Raw genomic sequence first — 17,035 nt, forward strand, 5'->3', positions numbered from 1 at the left:
AGGGAAAAGGTTTGTGGGAAGTATTTAGCATCTCTCAGCTAGCACGGCTTTCCGTGGCTGGAAGGAAAGTGACACTAATGCCATGCTTAAGATTATCTTCAATACAGACTGAAGACCTCACTGCCAATTATCTTTCATTTTGCTCAGAAAACTCTTCCAGTCTTCCCCAAAGGAAATGAATTCCAAATTAAAGTAATGAATATAGGAAATAATAACATGACTATATTTTTTCCTGGACAAACGGTGACACTTGACCCACTGTCTCAAGTAAGTAGAAGGAGATGCAATTTTCTTTTCCTCTTCTGACCTGAGTTATAATAAGATTTGCAGATGCCGATCTTGGTCTTTCTATAAATACCGAGAGAGCCCAGATATGAAATGTCTTAGTATCTTGATCTCCTTTTGTTTTCACTCTAGACCAGTGCACCTCAAACTTTAATGTGCCTAGGAATCACCTGGAGAGCTTGTTAAAATGCAGATTATTCATCAGAAGTTCTGAAATGCTGCATTTTTAACAAGTTCTCAGATGATATTGCTGCTTCCAGTACATGGAACCACACTTGAAATAGCAAGATCTGGGTGAGTGGTTCTCTACCAGGGCCAATTTTGCCCCATTAAAAGACATTTGACAATCTCTGGAGATATTTTTCATTGTCACAACTGAGAGTATGCTATTGGCATCTCCTTTGTAGAAGCCGGGAATGCTGACATATAGCTCCCCACAACAAGAATTATCTGGCCCCAAATGTCAGTAGTGCTGAGATTGGAAAACCCTAATATGGATAGTCATTGGTCTGGATTAGAGGGTCTCAACCTTGAGTCCATATTGGACTCACCTGGAGAACTTTGAAAATTCTGATATGCGTCCCAACCCCACAGATTTTGATTGAACTGGTCTCGCTCCTGTTTAGACATGGTTGAGAACCACCACCTTAGATTCCATGAAACTAATAATTTTTAAGAAACAAAGTTCAACTCCTGATGGTTGGGGTAGCCCAGCATTGATTATTTCTAGGGCTGTTGCTTTTCCCCTGATGCTGTACTTTGTCCAATGACATTTATTTTATAAAACAAAATAAAAGTAAAATGCTAAATGAAAGGTATAATTCCTGTGGTAATACTAAACAACTTTATGGCAGAGTCTATAAGGGTGGTGGGGGACGGAGACAAACTAATGCCAGCTCTCCCACGGCATTTTTAGATGTGTATGAATATGCACTGGGAATATCAAATCATATGTCATGACAGTGTTCAGTTACACAGTGCAGAGCAAGCCTCTGTGGTATTCACTATGACTCCTCTTCCCCCATTGTAGACAAATAATTTTATAACTTTGGATACGGACAAACTGAACAAGATAAACGTTTCTTCTGCTGGATCATCAATCACTACAGTAAATAATACCTTTGAGAAGGGCAATCGCTACACCCTTCTAGTGTGGGCCCCCAATCATTACCAGCTGGTAAGTAGCTGGACACCTACATCTGACTCTTTCCTATTTGTGATGTTAAAAACATAGTCTTTTCGTGGTGTGACTTTGTTTTACTCCTATGTAGTATTACATTTGGTAATCCTCAATTCCTTCTTCAAGGACACAAGTCAATTGACCGCCAATAAAAGTTCTATTGGTGGATGGGAAGAGTTAATCTTAAAATTTTTTTAAAGAAGAATTTTTTGAGCATGGTGTGTGCATGTGTGTGTGTGTGTGTACACAAGTCACACAGAGTAAATGCATGTGAGCATGTATATGCATTTTCAGTGAGTTCTTGAGATAAAGTTTAAAATATATCTTTAATTATATTAATTTTAAATATTTGCACTGAGTAATTAGAAAATTAGAACAGTTTCTGAAAAAAAATAGTGAATATATCAAGTAAAAGCAAAAAAACACATATAAAATATTTAATGACAAAATATGGGTATCTAAATAAGCCATTCAGCATATAAAGAAGCTCTGAAGGTGTACTTGAACTAAATGAAGGCATTGTGGGTGTTGTGTAAGGTGAGCTTCTATAGCACTGCAATATAGAATTAAGAATTCTGGGTCATGTGTTTAATTAGAGAGCTGTTGAATGGCTTGTTCTAAATTCTTGGAAAGCGGTATTCTGTGGAACCACTGGAAAGCAAATATCAAAAATTGTAGAGACTCACGTTAACTTCAAAACAAACAAAAAACAAACAAACGAACAAACACAGCGCTGAGGAATGGAGCCCAGCAAATGTATCATTATGCCCTTAGCTCCCAGAATAAATGTCAACATCATTCTCCTTCTCAAAGCCTAAAATGGTAATCTAAACATATTCTAATGGATTCGATTTGAAAATATTTTCTTTCTCAGGTGAAGGATGGCCTTAACCAGAAACCAGAAAAAGGAGAAAATGGAGTCAGGTGTGTATATTTCTTTAAGAATTAAGTTACATCAGCTTCTTTTGGAAGTAATGCATACCCATAATAAAGTCCAACTGTAACAAGGATATGAGGTTTATCCCAAGAAGGTAAGGCTGGTTCAATATTCAAAAAAATCAATCGGTATAATCCATTATCTTAATAAGCTAAAGAAGAAAATTCATATCATCATATCAATTGATGTAGAAAAAGCATATTTATAATAGCTCCCAAAAAAGATGAAATACTAGTTATAAGCCTAATAAAAAATATACAGGATTCATGAGTTGAAATTGAAAAAGGCTTATGAAAGAAATCAATGAAGGGCTAAATAAATGGAGAGATATGCTGAGTTTGTTGATTAGAAGACTTAATATAGTAAAGACGTCAATTTTTCCCAAATCAATCTACGAGTTTAGTGAAATTCTTATTAAATCATAACATTGTTTTTGTTGTTGTTTATGATTTTCCAGTTTTATTGAGTTATAATTGATAAATAAAATTGTATATAATAAAGTATACAATGTGATGATTTGATGATATGTGTATACATTGTGAAGTACTTACTACAGTCAAGTTAATACATTCATCACCTCACAGTAAACCTTTTTTTGTGTGTGTGATAAGAATGCTTAAGATCTAATCTCTTAGCAAATTTCAAGTATACAATAATACAGTGTTATTAACTACAGTCACCATGTTGTACATTAAATCCTCAGAGCTTATTCGTCTTAGAACTGTAAGTTTGCACCCTTTAATCAATATCCCATTTCCCACCCCCCAGGCCCTGGCAACCACCATTCTACTCTCTTTCTATGAGTTTATTCAAATATTTTTTTTTATTCCACATATAAGCAATACCCTATGCTAAGTTTATTTCACTTATGCTAAGTGAAATAAACTTAGCATAATGCCCTCCATGCTGTCACAATGACAGGATTTCCTTCTTTTTTTTTAATGGCTGAGTAATATTCTATTGTCTATATAATTCAATTATATATGTTATAAAAAAATTTCACATATGTGAAAATTTTGATAAATTAGATTTTATCCAAACTAAAAGCATTCGTTCTGTAAATCTTGCTGTTAAGAGAATGAAAGGGTAGGCTACATACCAGTAGAAAATATTTATAAATTACATACGTGACAAAGAATTTATCATACTCAAAACTCAAATAATAAGAAAATAACCCAGTTAAAAAACAGAGCAAAAGATTTTAATGGACATTTTACCAAAAAAAGATATACAAATGGCAAATTAACACGTGAAAAGATGTTCAACATCATTGGCCATTAAGGAAATATAAGTTAAAACCACAGTGAGTTTCGTGGATGGCTATAATATGTTTTTTTAACTGACAATACCAAAAGGATTTAAGTCCACCCTAATGACCTTATTTTACTTAATACAGTCATTCTGAAGTGCCGAGGGTTAGGATTCCATCACATGAATTTGAAGGGGGACACAGTTCAGTCCATAACACCTTCTTTTGTGTGTTCTGGATTGTTCCTCTGTCTCATACACATGCGCATACCACCTCTGCCCCATCAGCTGTGGAAGGAAATACGCTGATGACGGTCACTGGGCCTTTTCCTGATCTTTGTATTTGATTCTGAATGCAAAGCTGGACGTGCCTCTCGGATTTCCTTTGTACCTCAAAGTGTGCTTTCGTGCCTCAGAACCCACTGTTTGATTTCTTCAGAAATGTCTCCTAACTTTGGACACTTTGGACACTTTGAGTTGCGGTATCATTTCTTCCGATGCTGTTAACACTACTTTTTTTTTTTTTAATTGTCTTTGTTGAGATCTTGGGAAAGAAGGACCCATGAAATCAGCAACACTACCCCCACCAACCTACCCGCGTGGTAAAAGATACACCAGAAACTTTTTTCTTTTCATTAAAACATCAAATCCTTAATAGATCCAAGGTTTTATTATTCCAGTACTATCCAGGAGACAACCCATAGAAAAAGGGGAAGTTCTGAACAACTAGTCAGAAACTAATTGATAAACAGAACAAGTTCAAGAATTTCAAGAAGTAAGATTTCTGAGAAATCTTGAATTAAAGAAAGATTACACAAAATTTTAAGCAAAATGGTGTCCTTTTAATTATGTGGTTTCTGTAAGTTACAAGATTTAAATAGACTACCCTAAACAGAGCCTTTTAAATAAAGTGGCAATACTGCAGTCAAAAACTGATCGAGAACTTAATATTGATCTTTTTCATGCATTTTTTAATGTTACATATTACAACATACATATGTATCTATAAATATGTTTTTGGCATGTTTTTAAATAATGTGTTATTATCCTGTGAATGTCATTCTGAAATAATATAAATAATATAAAATATTATTTTAATATTTTGCCATATTGATATATATATCCCTTATCCATGCACTCAAACCACTGTATAATATTACATTGCATGGATATACCACATTTTTATTTACCTATTTCTCTACTCAAGGAAATTTAGGTTATTCCCATTTTTCCAAACAATGCCACAATCCTCATTCACATGTGTTTCTTTGTCCACGTATGGAAAGTTAGGGAAGTGGTCTTTAAACCTTTTATCACATTCAATAAAAATATTTTGAGCATGCACCCACAATGACTATGATATCTTTTATAAATTATATATAAACTACTATACCAAATTCATATGTGCATCACAAGTAATACAAAAAAGAAATATAAATAGGATAATAAAAGCAAAAAAAAACACCAGTGTCTTACAAAAATCATTAGTGTAGATAATGTGATTGTATGCATCATTCATTTCTAAAAGAAATCTCAGTTTAAGGATTTGAAAAAAGCTATGCATGAGCCTGGTTGTAAGTTTAGTTTATTTCAATCTTGGTTTTCATAACTGTCATACTGATAAAGATACTTTAAGGAGGAAGAGAGGGCGAGGCATAATTGGCCGTAAGTAGATTCAAAAAGAAAACTCAATTTAAAAAATTGTGAAGGTTTTAACAAATGATGCTGGAACAACTGGAAATCCACACACAAAAGACTGAAGTTAGACCTTGGCTACCTGATACCATACACAAAAATTAACTCAGTGGATCATAAACCTAGTATAACGACGACAATAAAATTCATAGAAGAATAATAGGAGTAAGCCTTCGTGACTTGGGTTAGGCAATGGTTTCTTAGATATGAAACCACAAGCACAAGCAACAAAATAATAATAACAACAACAACAGCTTGGGCTTCATCAAAATTGAAAACTTTTGTGCTACAAATGTTATCATCAGGAAAGTAAAAAGACAACTCAGAATGAGAGAAAATATTTGAAAATTATATATCTGATAAGAGACATGATGAATATATAAAGAATTCTTATAAGTCAATAATAAAAGGACAAATAACCCAGTTTTTTAAAGGGGCAAAGTATTTGAATTGATATTTTTCCAAAGAAAATACACAAATGCCCAAAAGCATATGAAAAGTTTCCTAACATCATTAGTCATTAGAGATGGCTATGATTCGCCTAATGCAAATCAAAACTACAATGAGATACCACATCACACTCACTGGGCTCTAATTTTAAAACAAACAGATAATAAGTGTTGGTGAGTATGTGGATAAATCTGAATCCTTATAAACTGCTGGTGGAAATGTAGCCACTTTGAAAAACTGTTCCTCAAAATGTTAAACATATTTACCATATCATCCAGCAATTTCACTCTTAGGTATATACCCCTCAAAATGAAAATATATGTCCACCCAAAAAATTTTAGTTGAATATTCATAGCATCACTACTCACAACAGACAAAATGTGGAAACAATTCAAATGCCCATCTACTGATGAACTATGGTATATTCGTACAATGGAATTTTATTCAGCCATAAAAAGGAAGTGCTGGTATATGCTATAACATGAATGCACCTTAAAAACATTATACTAAGTGAAAGAAGCCAGACACAAAAGACCCCATACAGTACGATTCCATTTACATGAAATGGCAAGCAAATCCGTAGAAACAGAGCAGATTAGTGGTTGCCAAGGACTGCAGTCAGGCAGCATGGAGAGTCACTGCTAAAGGGCATTGAGTTTCTCTTTGACAAAAATTAGATTGTTGTGATGGTTGCACAACCCTGCGGACATACTAAAGCCACTGAATTGTACCCTTTAAATGGGTGAATTTCGTAGTATGTGAATCTATCTCACAAAGCCATTTTATTTGTAAATATGAGAAGGAACAAATCTCTTAGCCTCTTGGTTGTTCTTTAAGGAACTGGTCCCATCTTGTCATTTTCTAAGCTGGTTTTCATTCTCCATACCTCATTCCATGATCACTTTGTAGTCTTAGATCCTGATATTCCTAAGAGACCTAAGCTAACTTTAGCCTTAATGGGACCCTAGGATCCAAAACTATAAGAGCACAATAGATTTTGACTCTCTGCTCTCCTCACCCTTCAAAGCACTCAGAGTATGTTTGCTGCTTATGCTCTACTATTTTCTGTGTGTGCATATGAAAACACGTGTGATGTGTGTGATGTTGCACATTTTTTTTTTTTTGAGATTATTTTCAACCTTTTTGGTATTTGTACCAGCCTGAGAGATGTCAGATAAGTAATAGGTCTAAGAGTGGGATTTATTCAGAGTCTTATGGCTTATAAGTGATAAAGCCAGGACCTAGGCTGAAAGGTCTACTGCTTAACTTCATACTCTTCCCACTGTCTTTTTTTGAGTGGTTCATCTTAATCTTTGACAAGAGTAGCTTTTACAGTTTGGAGCAGTATTAATTCTGCCTGTCAGTTTGAGTTTTCTATATTAATAACTTATCAAACTATACCAAGTTGAATATCCAGGGACATCATGACCTGAGTTTAATTCATAGAGATGTTCTTCCAGTCCTTAGATTTTTACCGGCATTACTTGTTGCCATAAGTTGATGAAACTTGTCCACACATTTTAAGGATATAGAAGTTAAGTTATTATTTTCTATACTTAGATGTACTCTATTAGTACCTCTTATTCTCTAAATTGGATAGTCTACTGTAAATCTTCACTCATCTATTTGGTAGGAAAAATGAGCTGGTGTTATTTTGGGCAGCACCCTTCTCCCTGGGGTAGTATAAGAACGTAAGGGTCTTCTATAGCCTGAGACATTTAAGGAAGGGATCTGTAGTCATCTGCCCACACTGTCACCACCTATATGGTCCCTTGAAGGCAAACAGTTCAGCTGGTTCCATGTGAAGCTTGGGCTTGGGGATTTTGCAGAAACTAGAAGTCTTTTGGGGCATTCCATTCCTAGCTCTATTCCAGCGTGGTGCTGGTCACTGTCACTCCAGGACCTGCAGGCACTGTTCTCTTCCACCCGAAGGGAATTCCTCAAAACCATTTCTGATTGCTGGGCTGGTCCACTTCTTCCTCGCCAGTCCTTGGAGTGCCTCCCTGTCCCAGGCTCCTCTTTAGAGGTAAAGGAAATAAATGGGCTTCCTTCACCAACCCCCAAAAAGAAGCCCCAGTCAGAGGCTGTCTTTTAGGTTCTCAGCAACTTCTGTTTTTGGTCCTTCACCACTTTAGTTCTAAAGCTTCTGAAGCAAAGAACAAAGGCATGGCTGCCTTCTTGAAGGGGAATCAATCATCACCTATTTCGGTCCATACTTAACATCCCAAAACATCATTGAAATAGTTCCTAGTTACAAAGTACTTTGAATAGTTCCTGGCATTTAACCATGTTAAACAAATTCTTTTTTAGATGTGTTCTCATGAGCGGATGAGCAAGGACAAGTCTGGAGTTGCTTACTTTCTGCCTTTATTCTAAAAATCTTCTGTAAACACCTTAAATTCGTTCTGATAGACCAACTTCCGGTGCACATATGTGACTTAGAACAAATCATTCCACAGTCCAGTCACAAGATACATGGTTTTCTGTTTCAGATTTGTAAATGCTTTAAATGAGACTTTAAATGTCACAATGGATGATGGGAAAGTTTATATAAACATCGCCCCTCACACTGGCAGTGAATATCAGTTTTTCTCTTCTGGCAAGTAAGTACCTATACTGGACACCCTGTACCAAGTTCAAGGATTTCAGGTCTTTTTTGTTTGAATAATACATTTAAGCTTTTTAATAACAAGAATGTTAACCTATATTCTTTTTTTTTCCCCCATAGAAAAACCTTCACACTAAGCCTAGCAGGGATTTCAGAACAGTGTAGAAATTCTTTTGAATCATCCAACCTTGAATTCGGTAGTGCAAATACCTATGTAATCACAAGGAAGGTTAGTAACTCATTCCATCATATCAGAAGTTCTACTCAGACTTTCTTGATCTGAGTCCTCTCAAACACTTAGGCTAGAGTAATGATTTAACTAGAGTGGTATTTGGATGTGTATTTTAAATAGGTTTAGAATTAATTCAGTTCATCGCCAAGTCTTTAACTTATCATTGACTTAAGTTCACCATTAGAATGAGACTGAACAGACTGACTTAACTCTTATTAAAAAGTTCACATTGACCAGTATCTGATGCTTTTAGTTCAAAGAGATGGCAATGTTTTAAACATACCTGACTACCAATCTACTCTCTTATTTAAGAGGAAGACACTAGTGAAGATACTTTCAAATCTCACCAAAGGCCATCACAAGTATAAAATGTAGTGTTGTGTATTTACATTGAAAATGTATACTTGATAACCATACGATGTAACCCTAGAAGTCCAAACTCAATTTGCCTGTTTGAGCAATTTTTATTTTAGAAGTGATCTCGATTTTAATGTCTTCTTCTCACTTTCACCTCATTGGTTTAGAGTGATGGCTGCCCCGAACCGAAGATGTTTGAAGATATTTCACCCAACACAGTTAACATAGCTCTGCAAATCCCGCAGTATTTCCTTCTCACCTGCGGCGAGGTCGTTTTCTCTGTCACAGGATTGGAGTTCTCCTATTCTCAGGTTTCTTTTTCATTGTTTTCACCAGCCTCGCCCTACACCCCTGCTTTCAAAAATGCTGCTGGGACTTCATGTAAATCTGGGGTAGCTATATAGTTAGAGTTTTAAATAATTCTAGAAAGCATTCTGGTAGGTTCTACCAAATGAGGTTTTTGAGATCACCAAGTCTTGTCTTTATTGACTAAGAATAGTACTGTTTAGCTTCGTGAGTACATGTATCATATGTGTCTGTATCCCCACAGTCATAAACCGAGGTTTATAGTCCTAAGTAGGAAAAACTATATTGATTGTCACCAGATCCTAATAGTCAGTAGACTGCTTTCTGAAACGACCAGATGGTATCCGCGAGTCGTAAGTCATAATAGTGCTCATTTCCAGGTCTGTGGCCTCATTATCCTTAAGGTTCAGTTGAGGTCTCTCTGTAGCTTCTAATAAACACTGATTAAGGCCTAGCTTTTAAAAGACAAAAAAAAAATACATATTGTTGATTTTATGTATATTACACTAATGAGGCAAATTTTGCTGATATCTGATTTAGAGCTTAATTTCTTAATTTCGATAAATGATTTTATCAGAACTACAGTTATAGTAGTTTTGCATCCCCACAATATCTAGCACCTTTTTGGCAGTAAAGTTTTGCAGTAAAGATTGTAAATGTGAACTGAATAATCCCTTTCTGCAGTGACCTCACAGTCTAATAAAGGAGATTACTCTAACATAGGTGACAAGAGTTTAAAGAGAGGTTTTGGAGACGTGTCAAAAAAGCTCACAGAAGAGCACACTCAAGGCTCAGAAAGCAGCCTCCTGTGTGGGGAAGAGGTGCCCTGCTGGGTGGCTTCGCTTGGACACTCTTCTGTAGAAACAGAATCAGTTCATCTGTAGATTTGTTCGTTTAACTAGGACGGCAACTTGGCAAGTATGTGGAGAGTGAAAAAGGAATCTTTGTATGTTCCTGCAACTTGAGAATTTGGGGTATCTGACTATCCGAGCAATTATCCCTTTTACATTTAAACCAGCCTGAATTTTAATGTGCATTTCTTAGGGTAGACCCTTTAACGGAATGCCTCGGTGAGTTGTGTACTGCTGCTAAGGTTGATATCTAGTTTGGGATTCTCTTTGCTTCCTCAGGCTCCTTCCAACATGAAGTCGGTGCTTCAAGCAGGATGGCTATTGACAGTGGCTGTTGGCAACATCATAGTGCTTATCGTGGCAGAGGCAGGCCAGTTCAATGAACAGGTATGGGCTGGAAAAGGAGATTGTATGTATCTCTGTGCTATTAATGGTCATCATGATGACCCTCCCTAGCCATCTACACATACATAGTCATCTCAGCTAGTGGCTGAATAAAACTGCCAGGCCAGCCAGATAGGGCAGTTACAAAATGGTCTTCAGGCCAAGCATGTGCTGATTCTTATTTTCACTGTGTTACACAGTTGCAAATTGACAAACAACATAACCAGATTGGGTTAACGTGCATACACCTTAATGCGGTTTACTATCAAAGAAAAGACTTTCCCAGCTTCAGTGAATGCAACTTAATGGTCTCAAACCAGACATGTTATCTAGAAACTGTCATAATACCTAAAGTTAAAGCCATTATAAAGGTGGTTGTAATATTTCCAGCTACAATAAAGTAAGGGCTTTTTATGATACTTAAGCTCCCTCCTTCAGCACATTAACATATCTACCTCCTAAGGGAGTTGTCTCTTACCTGAGCCCATCAATTTCACCACTTCCCCTGCTGGGTCCCACCAAAGCATCTGCATGCTCATGACCTCAAGGCACTGCGGAGAAATAAGACAGGAGTCAACTGCAAACAGTCCATCAGGTTCTTTTCCTTTCAAGAGTGCTGCCTGGTGCTCTCTTGGTCTCCATCCTTCCGGGGGCCAGCTACCTGCCTTAAGACTTGGGTTTTTCAGAAATTTTCTCTCATCTTCCCAAAGTCTTGTATTTCTGCATTCCAGTGCTATTTAAAAAAAAAAAAAATGTTATCTTTAAACTCACACATTCAAGAAAAACTGGCCCTTCTGTATCTGTGGCAACAACTGACCATGACATTTATGGCGGTGGCCTACCAATTTTCTATAACAATTTAATTTAAAAGCACCTTCCATCCGGACACAGCAAGAAAATATACCCATGCCATATACACTACATAACTTGTATTGTTTCTGTTTTTTTCTTGCTCCAACTCCAACTTCTTCAAAGTGGGCTGAGTACATTCTGTTTGCTGCGTTGCTACTGGTTGTCTGTGTCATCTTTGCCATCATGGCTCGATTCTATACTTATGTCAATCCGGCAGAGATCGAAGCTAGGTTTGATAAGGATGAAGAGAAAAAGAACCCGGAAAACCCATATTACACATTGGATCCCGTCTCGCACACACAGATGTGAATGTCAGCAAGCAAGTGGAGGATGGATTGGGCCCAGAACAGGCCCTGACTTCTGTCCCCAGGTGGCAGGACACTCTGTAATATGGCCCCTAATGGGGAAGACTTCAGAATTGTGAACCAAACCAAGAAGGCTATTTTCTAAGAAACCATCATTGAAACTAAAACTGGAAAAAGCCTTTTTTATTTTAAGAGAAGTCTTATTTAAAGTGTACATGAGTACACACACACACACACTCTTTTACAACTCTGAGAGCATATCCTGCATTTAACTCCTTTCCTACCACATAGATGAAGTTATTTTGGACTAACTTAATTTTTTGAAAGGGTGGCAAAGTTCCATATTTTTTGCATTCTAACACTTTATGAAAACGATGCTAAATGGGGCACGAGACAATGTGAAAGTGAATTGATAGGCTTTGGGATAGCAGCATCAGCTAGTATTAACCTTTTCCTTTTGTTTTTTCTTTTGTTTTTCCAGTCCCCGCCTCTTTTTAAATTATGTACAACTCAAAAAATCACTCAGACAAAAGCCAGTAATGATTTTTGGAGTTTCAATGATATGAAATAAACTCTTGTTCTTAAGAATAAGTGTCTATGTGTCTTTGGGTAGGGTAAAAAATCCTTAACATGTTTCCTGATTATTGAAACTGCACACTCATTAAAATTTCATAAGAAGTTGATAAAAGCATGAACAAAAGAAACACCCACATATAATAAATTCCAGGAACATGAAATATTGAGATTTATTTCTTCCTGTTCCTATTTTCCCCAAGGATGTGTATATCTACATTTCTCTTTTCTTACCAGGATCTTCCTATGTGTATATTTATCATCTTAAAGTGTTTTTCTCAATACTCATGAACATTTTTCTGCTTGAATAAAAATTCCTCTAAAACATTACAAACACTTACTGCCTAATTCGTCCTGTATTAATCATTTAACCATTTCCAAGTTTCAGACCCAGAATGAGTCTACTTTGCTATTCCTAAACAAACAAGCAACTATTCTTAGACAAACTTGTACATAACTCTGAATGTTGGAACTGGTTCCTGGATTAAGAGGAAGGACCCACGTTGGACCTCTAAGATGCTTCATGCACAAGCTCATCATTGACCTGTGGAGATGGAATGAAGAAAAAGACTCAAAGTCCAAAGCGAGAAATGCAAATGGAATGATCGAACCTTATTGAAAATTTTCCCCATTCTTAGGATCAATGCTCATTCCTTAACTGGGGCCCATATGGCTCTTTTTCCTCTGGACGTATTTCCATTCTCTTTGCATACTCTGATCCAGCCAACATCAAGTTTCTTCTAGTTCCTGGAATGCATTGAGTTCTTACTTCCAAGTCGAAGGCAAAAAAAAAAAAAATCAGTTCCTAAGACATTTAGCACTGCTCACCCTCTACTTCTGTCTGGCTCAGCTCTCTTATTTTCAGGATTCAAGCTACTTCCTCCAAGAGTTTCCCTATCCACATTCCTCAGTGTATCGTAACTCTCTAGCTTTCCCTAGACTGAAAGCTCTGTATGTGCCCTGTTCCACATTCAGTCTCCAGAACGTGGTAGTCCTCTACGTGCCAAATGTCTTAAACTTCTTGGGCTATGAGGAGTGAGATGGAAGGGGCAGAGAACTGAACATTCAGTAACGATTTGATGAGCCTAAGTAATGAACTCTAGTATAAAACACTAGCTATAAGGGATGCCTAATGTCTCTCCCATTGTTTCTACCCTCTAACTTCTTTCCATCTGCTCCTTTGTTGGGGGAAACCAACAGTTACAGTTGAGCGATGTTTTCATTACTCATCTCTTGTCAATAATCAAAAGAGAACTAATCCTAAACCCTCAAGAGATATTCTAGTCCTAACTTCTCTTGAGCCTCTGGGTAAGTTTGGGCCGCTCTGGACCTTTTAGATCTTATTTCTTTCTCTTGCGAAACAAACAGAACACTAGACATTCCGAGGTCTTAAAAATCCTTTGTGGGTGTCTGCCATACAATAGACTTAAAAATATTTGAGTGGAGGCACGCCCCTCTATCAACTCTGATGTTAACACTGTAGATTGCTTTGCATATAGATGGAAATGACACCTACATCATCTGCATTAGCCTTTAAAGGATATGACCAGGGCTTAGAGGGGAACTGGGGATTTTGCCCATCAGCACTGAGTTTTCAGAGTTATCTTCCCTGTAGCTTTTATCCGTTTTTTTCTAAACATAATCAAGGCTGATGGGTGCCAACATCGGTGTTCTAGATGAGAGACATTAGACAATGACAAATGTCATGGGGCAGAGGTGGATGAGGAGAAATCAGTAACCTCTGGTCTTCTGCCCTTTCCTCGGTCCCCATTTTTTTTGTGCTTTATGACTTTCTCTAAGTTTTGGGCTAATCAGAGTATAATTAAAATAGTACACTGACTTGAAAGACTGGCTACTGTTAAAGTACAATTCACCATGGCAACTTATGTTGATAATGGAAATGTTTTCATTGGAAATAGGAGGACTTCATCGCTTATATCAAAAGGCTGGAATATTTCGGGCAGTATTTATAATGTACATACAAATCTTTTTCATAGTGACCTATTTTTATTTTGTTTACACATTTCTCCATAATATTTTTTATTCTGTGACTGTTCTTTATTTCAAGACATTAAAATATTTATTTTGCAATCTATCTTATATTTTATAAAATTACTTCACTAAAAGTATGTTCAAATTTGATTTTTATTGACCATTTAGCCATAGGTTTTTGTCATGCATTCTGGAATTTTTATTTTTTGTAGCCCTTTTTTTTTTTTTTTAAATGACAAACAGTGGTAGTTAACCTTTGTTGGACACTGAGTATGTGCATGTTATGCATGCATAGCATGTTATGCACTCTATTTCATGAAGTTTACAAGCATGTAATCCTTGCAATAGCCCGATAATGTAGATTACTATTATTATTCCCATTCCACAGAGGAGTAGTTCCCTTAACTGTTTCCATTTCATAGTGGCCTCCTAAAGCATTCCCTGTCCATCATCACCACAGGAAAGAGAGAGAAGGGAGGTACAGGCCATCCATCACAGAACTTCATTTGACAGTTTTCCCCAGCTTTGTAGCTTCCTGCAAAAGGTGACAAGAGCCCTTTCCTAAACTGCACCTTTGAGCAGAGATGACATTCTCTGTTGCCCCCTGCTGTTCGGCCTGGATTCTAGTCTTCGATAAGACCAGCCTTCAGTGAGACTAAACTTCAGTAAGTCACAAGTCTTAACTCAGGTCCTTGGTTTGGTTTACAAGCAAACAGTTCTCAGTACAGGCATACCTGGGAAGCGTTGCAGATTCCAGACTACCACAAAGCAAGTGTCACAATAAAGCGAGTAATAACCTTTTTGCTGGGGGAGGATCTCGCCTCCAATTTGTTAAAACTGTAACATCTGTGAAGCTCAATAAAGCAAAGTTAAGAAAACAAGGTGAGACTGTATGTCTCACTCAGCTACTCAAAGTCACAGCCCATGTGTGTCCAATAAGTACTAAGGACCCAGAGCAGGCATCCCAGGAGTGAGTGAGTGAGCCCTTACGATGGAATTCGTGTCCTTAGACAAGGAAAGGAGATCTCTCTCTGCAGTGAGAAGGCAGCAGTCTAAAAGCCAGGAAGAGAGGTCTCGCTAGAAAACAATCATAATGGTATCTTGACCTTGGATTTCCAGCCTCCAGAACTGTAAGACGATTAATTTCTATTGTGTTATTTAAGCCCCCAAGTGTGTGGTATATTGTTATGGCAGCCTGCGTTGATAAATACAGGGACAGACTGTCCCTGTCTGTCAGAAACTGAGTCAGTTCCCTGGACAGTCTTGGGCAAACCAGGACAAGTTGGTCACCCTAATTTAGGAGCTGATGTCTGTAAAGTGCTTGGGCTTCCTCCAGTGCATGGCGTGTAGTAAGTGTAAGTGCTCTGTAAGTTCCAGCAGTTGTTATCTCATTCCTTCAACGGTGATTATTTGGTAACCTGCTCTGGGCTAAATGTGGCTTAATGTAACTGGGGGTACAAGATAGAAAAAGCCTGCTGTCGTGGAGTTAATGAGCATTTATTGAGTGCCCAGACCAAACCATCAGGGTCTAGCTGTGACCGGTTAATTATGGGACTGTGTCAGAGTGGGAGGACAAAGTTCAGGCACAGCTGGGTTCTGGGGAGGTGACCCTCAGTTACTTCTCTCAGCCGTCCTTCCAGCAGAAGCCACCTAATGAGGTAGTTCTGTTCTCTCATGTTTCTTAAAAAAAAAAAAAAAAGGAAGCTTGAGAAGCTGGACTTGGTCAAATGACCAAAAGTGTTTTGCAAAATGGCTCTGGGCAAGCCCCTCAGCCCTGAACTTTTCTTTTGACAAAGTGAAGTCATTGCAAACTGTTGGTATGGAAGTTTCCCATCTTGGCCACAAGGTGGCAGAAGAGAATGTGCTTTGGAAAATGTGGCGCCAACAAACAGCTTTTGTAAATTGTCAGAAATATCATATTAGGAATTTTTCATGAATGCATATCAGAAGGCTATATCAGATACTGGGTGTTTATATATCTAGAAGTTTCTTTCTTGCTATTGGCATTTGTGGACTTTTATTCTCTATGGGACTCATACAAATTCCAACAGGAGTCACTTCCTCAGTAGTAGGTCACAAGGTCACATGTGAAAGCAACTGGCTTTATGTATACAGTTGGGAAAGAAACATTTATCAAGCACTTCCGACATGCCAGAGTTTGCATTATTTTACATCTATCCTCATCCACTCTTTATTCGTTCAAAAATATTTATTAAGCTTCTGTTTTCCAGGCATTGATGCAGGCCAGATAAACTGATATATATCAGGTGTTGATGCTATGTGCTTCAAGTACTATGAAGCAAAAATAAACAGTAAGGAGATGGAGAGTGGTGAAGGCTGATATTTCAGATGGGATGTCCAAGGAGGGCTTCTCTGAGGAGGTGACATTTGAGCAGAGACCTGAATGGCATAAGGGAGCAAGCCAGGCAAATGCCTAGGGGAAGAACATTTCAGGAGGGACCCTACCAAGGGCAAATTCCCTGACATGGGAATTTGGTTGGCATGTTTGAGAACAGCAAAGAGGCTCCTGTGTCTGGAGTGTAGTGAGCAAGGGATCAGGGACAGGGGACTCAAATTGATCACATAAGGCCTTGTGGGCCACGACAGGGACCTTGGGTTTTGTCCTGTGTGTTTGGGGAAGTTGTCAGAGCAGTAGTCCTCACTGCGGGCTGTTCATTGGAACCATCCGAGGAGCTCTAATTCCAATGCCTAGGCCTCACCCAAGACAACTGGAATCGGAACTCTGGGGTTGCAGCCTGAGCGTGCTGGGTTCTTCTAAA

General features: G+C 37.7%; 1 protein-coding gene across 1 annotated transcript in view; it reads left to right on the plus strand.

Moving 5' to 3' along the window:
* SLC15A1 (solute carrier family 15 member 1) overlaps positions 1 to 12,278 on the plus strand; it is a 43,598-nt gene extending 31,320 nt beyond the window's left edge. The window contains exons 16-23 of the mRNA XM_015587341.2: positions 148 to 267; positions 1,316 to 1,462; positions 2,340 to 2,389; positions 8,288 to 8,398; positions 8,524 to 8,632; positions 9,160 to 9,303; positions 10,429 to 10,536; positions 11,509 to 12,278. Of these exons, the coding sequence (XP_015442827.1) occupies positions 148 to 267; positions 1,316 to 1,462; positions 2,340 to 2,389; positions 8,288 to 8,398; positions 8,524 to 8,632; positions 9,160 to 9,303; positions 10,429 to 10,536; positions 11,509 to 11,694 (975 nt within the window). The 3' untranslated portion in view covers positions 11,695 to 12,278. The remainder of the gene's footprint in view (positions 1 to 147; positions 268 to 1,315; positions 1,463 to 2,339; positions 2,390 to 8,287; positions 8,399 to 8,523; positions 8,633 to 9,159; positions 9,304 to 10,428; positions 10,537 to 11,508) is intronic.
* The last annotated feature ends 4,757 nt before the right edge of the window (positions 12,279 to 17,035 follow it).

Source organism: Pteropus alecto, unplaced genomic scaffold (assembly GCF_000325575.1).
Source record: "Pteropus alecto unplaced genomic scaffold, ASM32557v1 scaffold13, whole genome shotgun sequence".
Taxonomy (NCBI): Eukaryota; Metazoa; Chordata; class Mammalia; order Chiroptera; family Pteropodidae; genus Pteropus; species Pteropus alecto.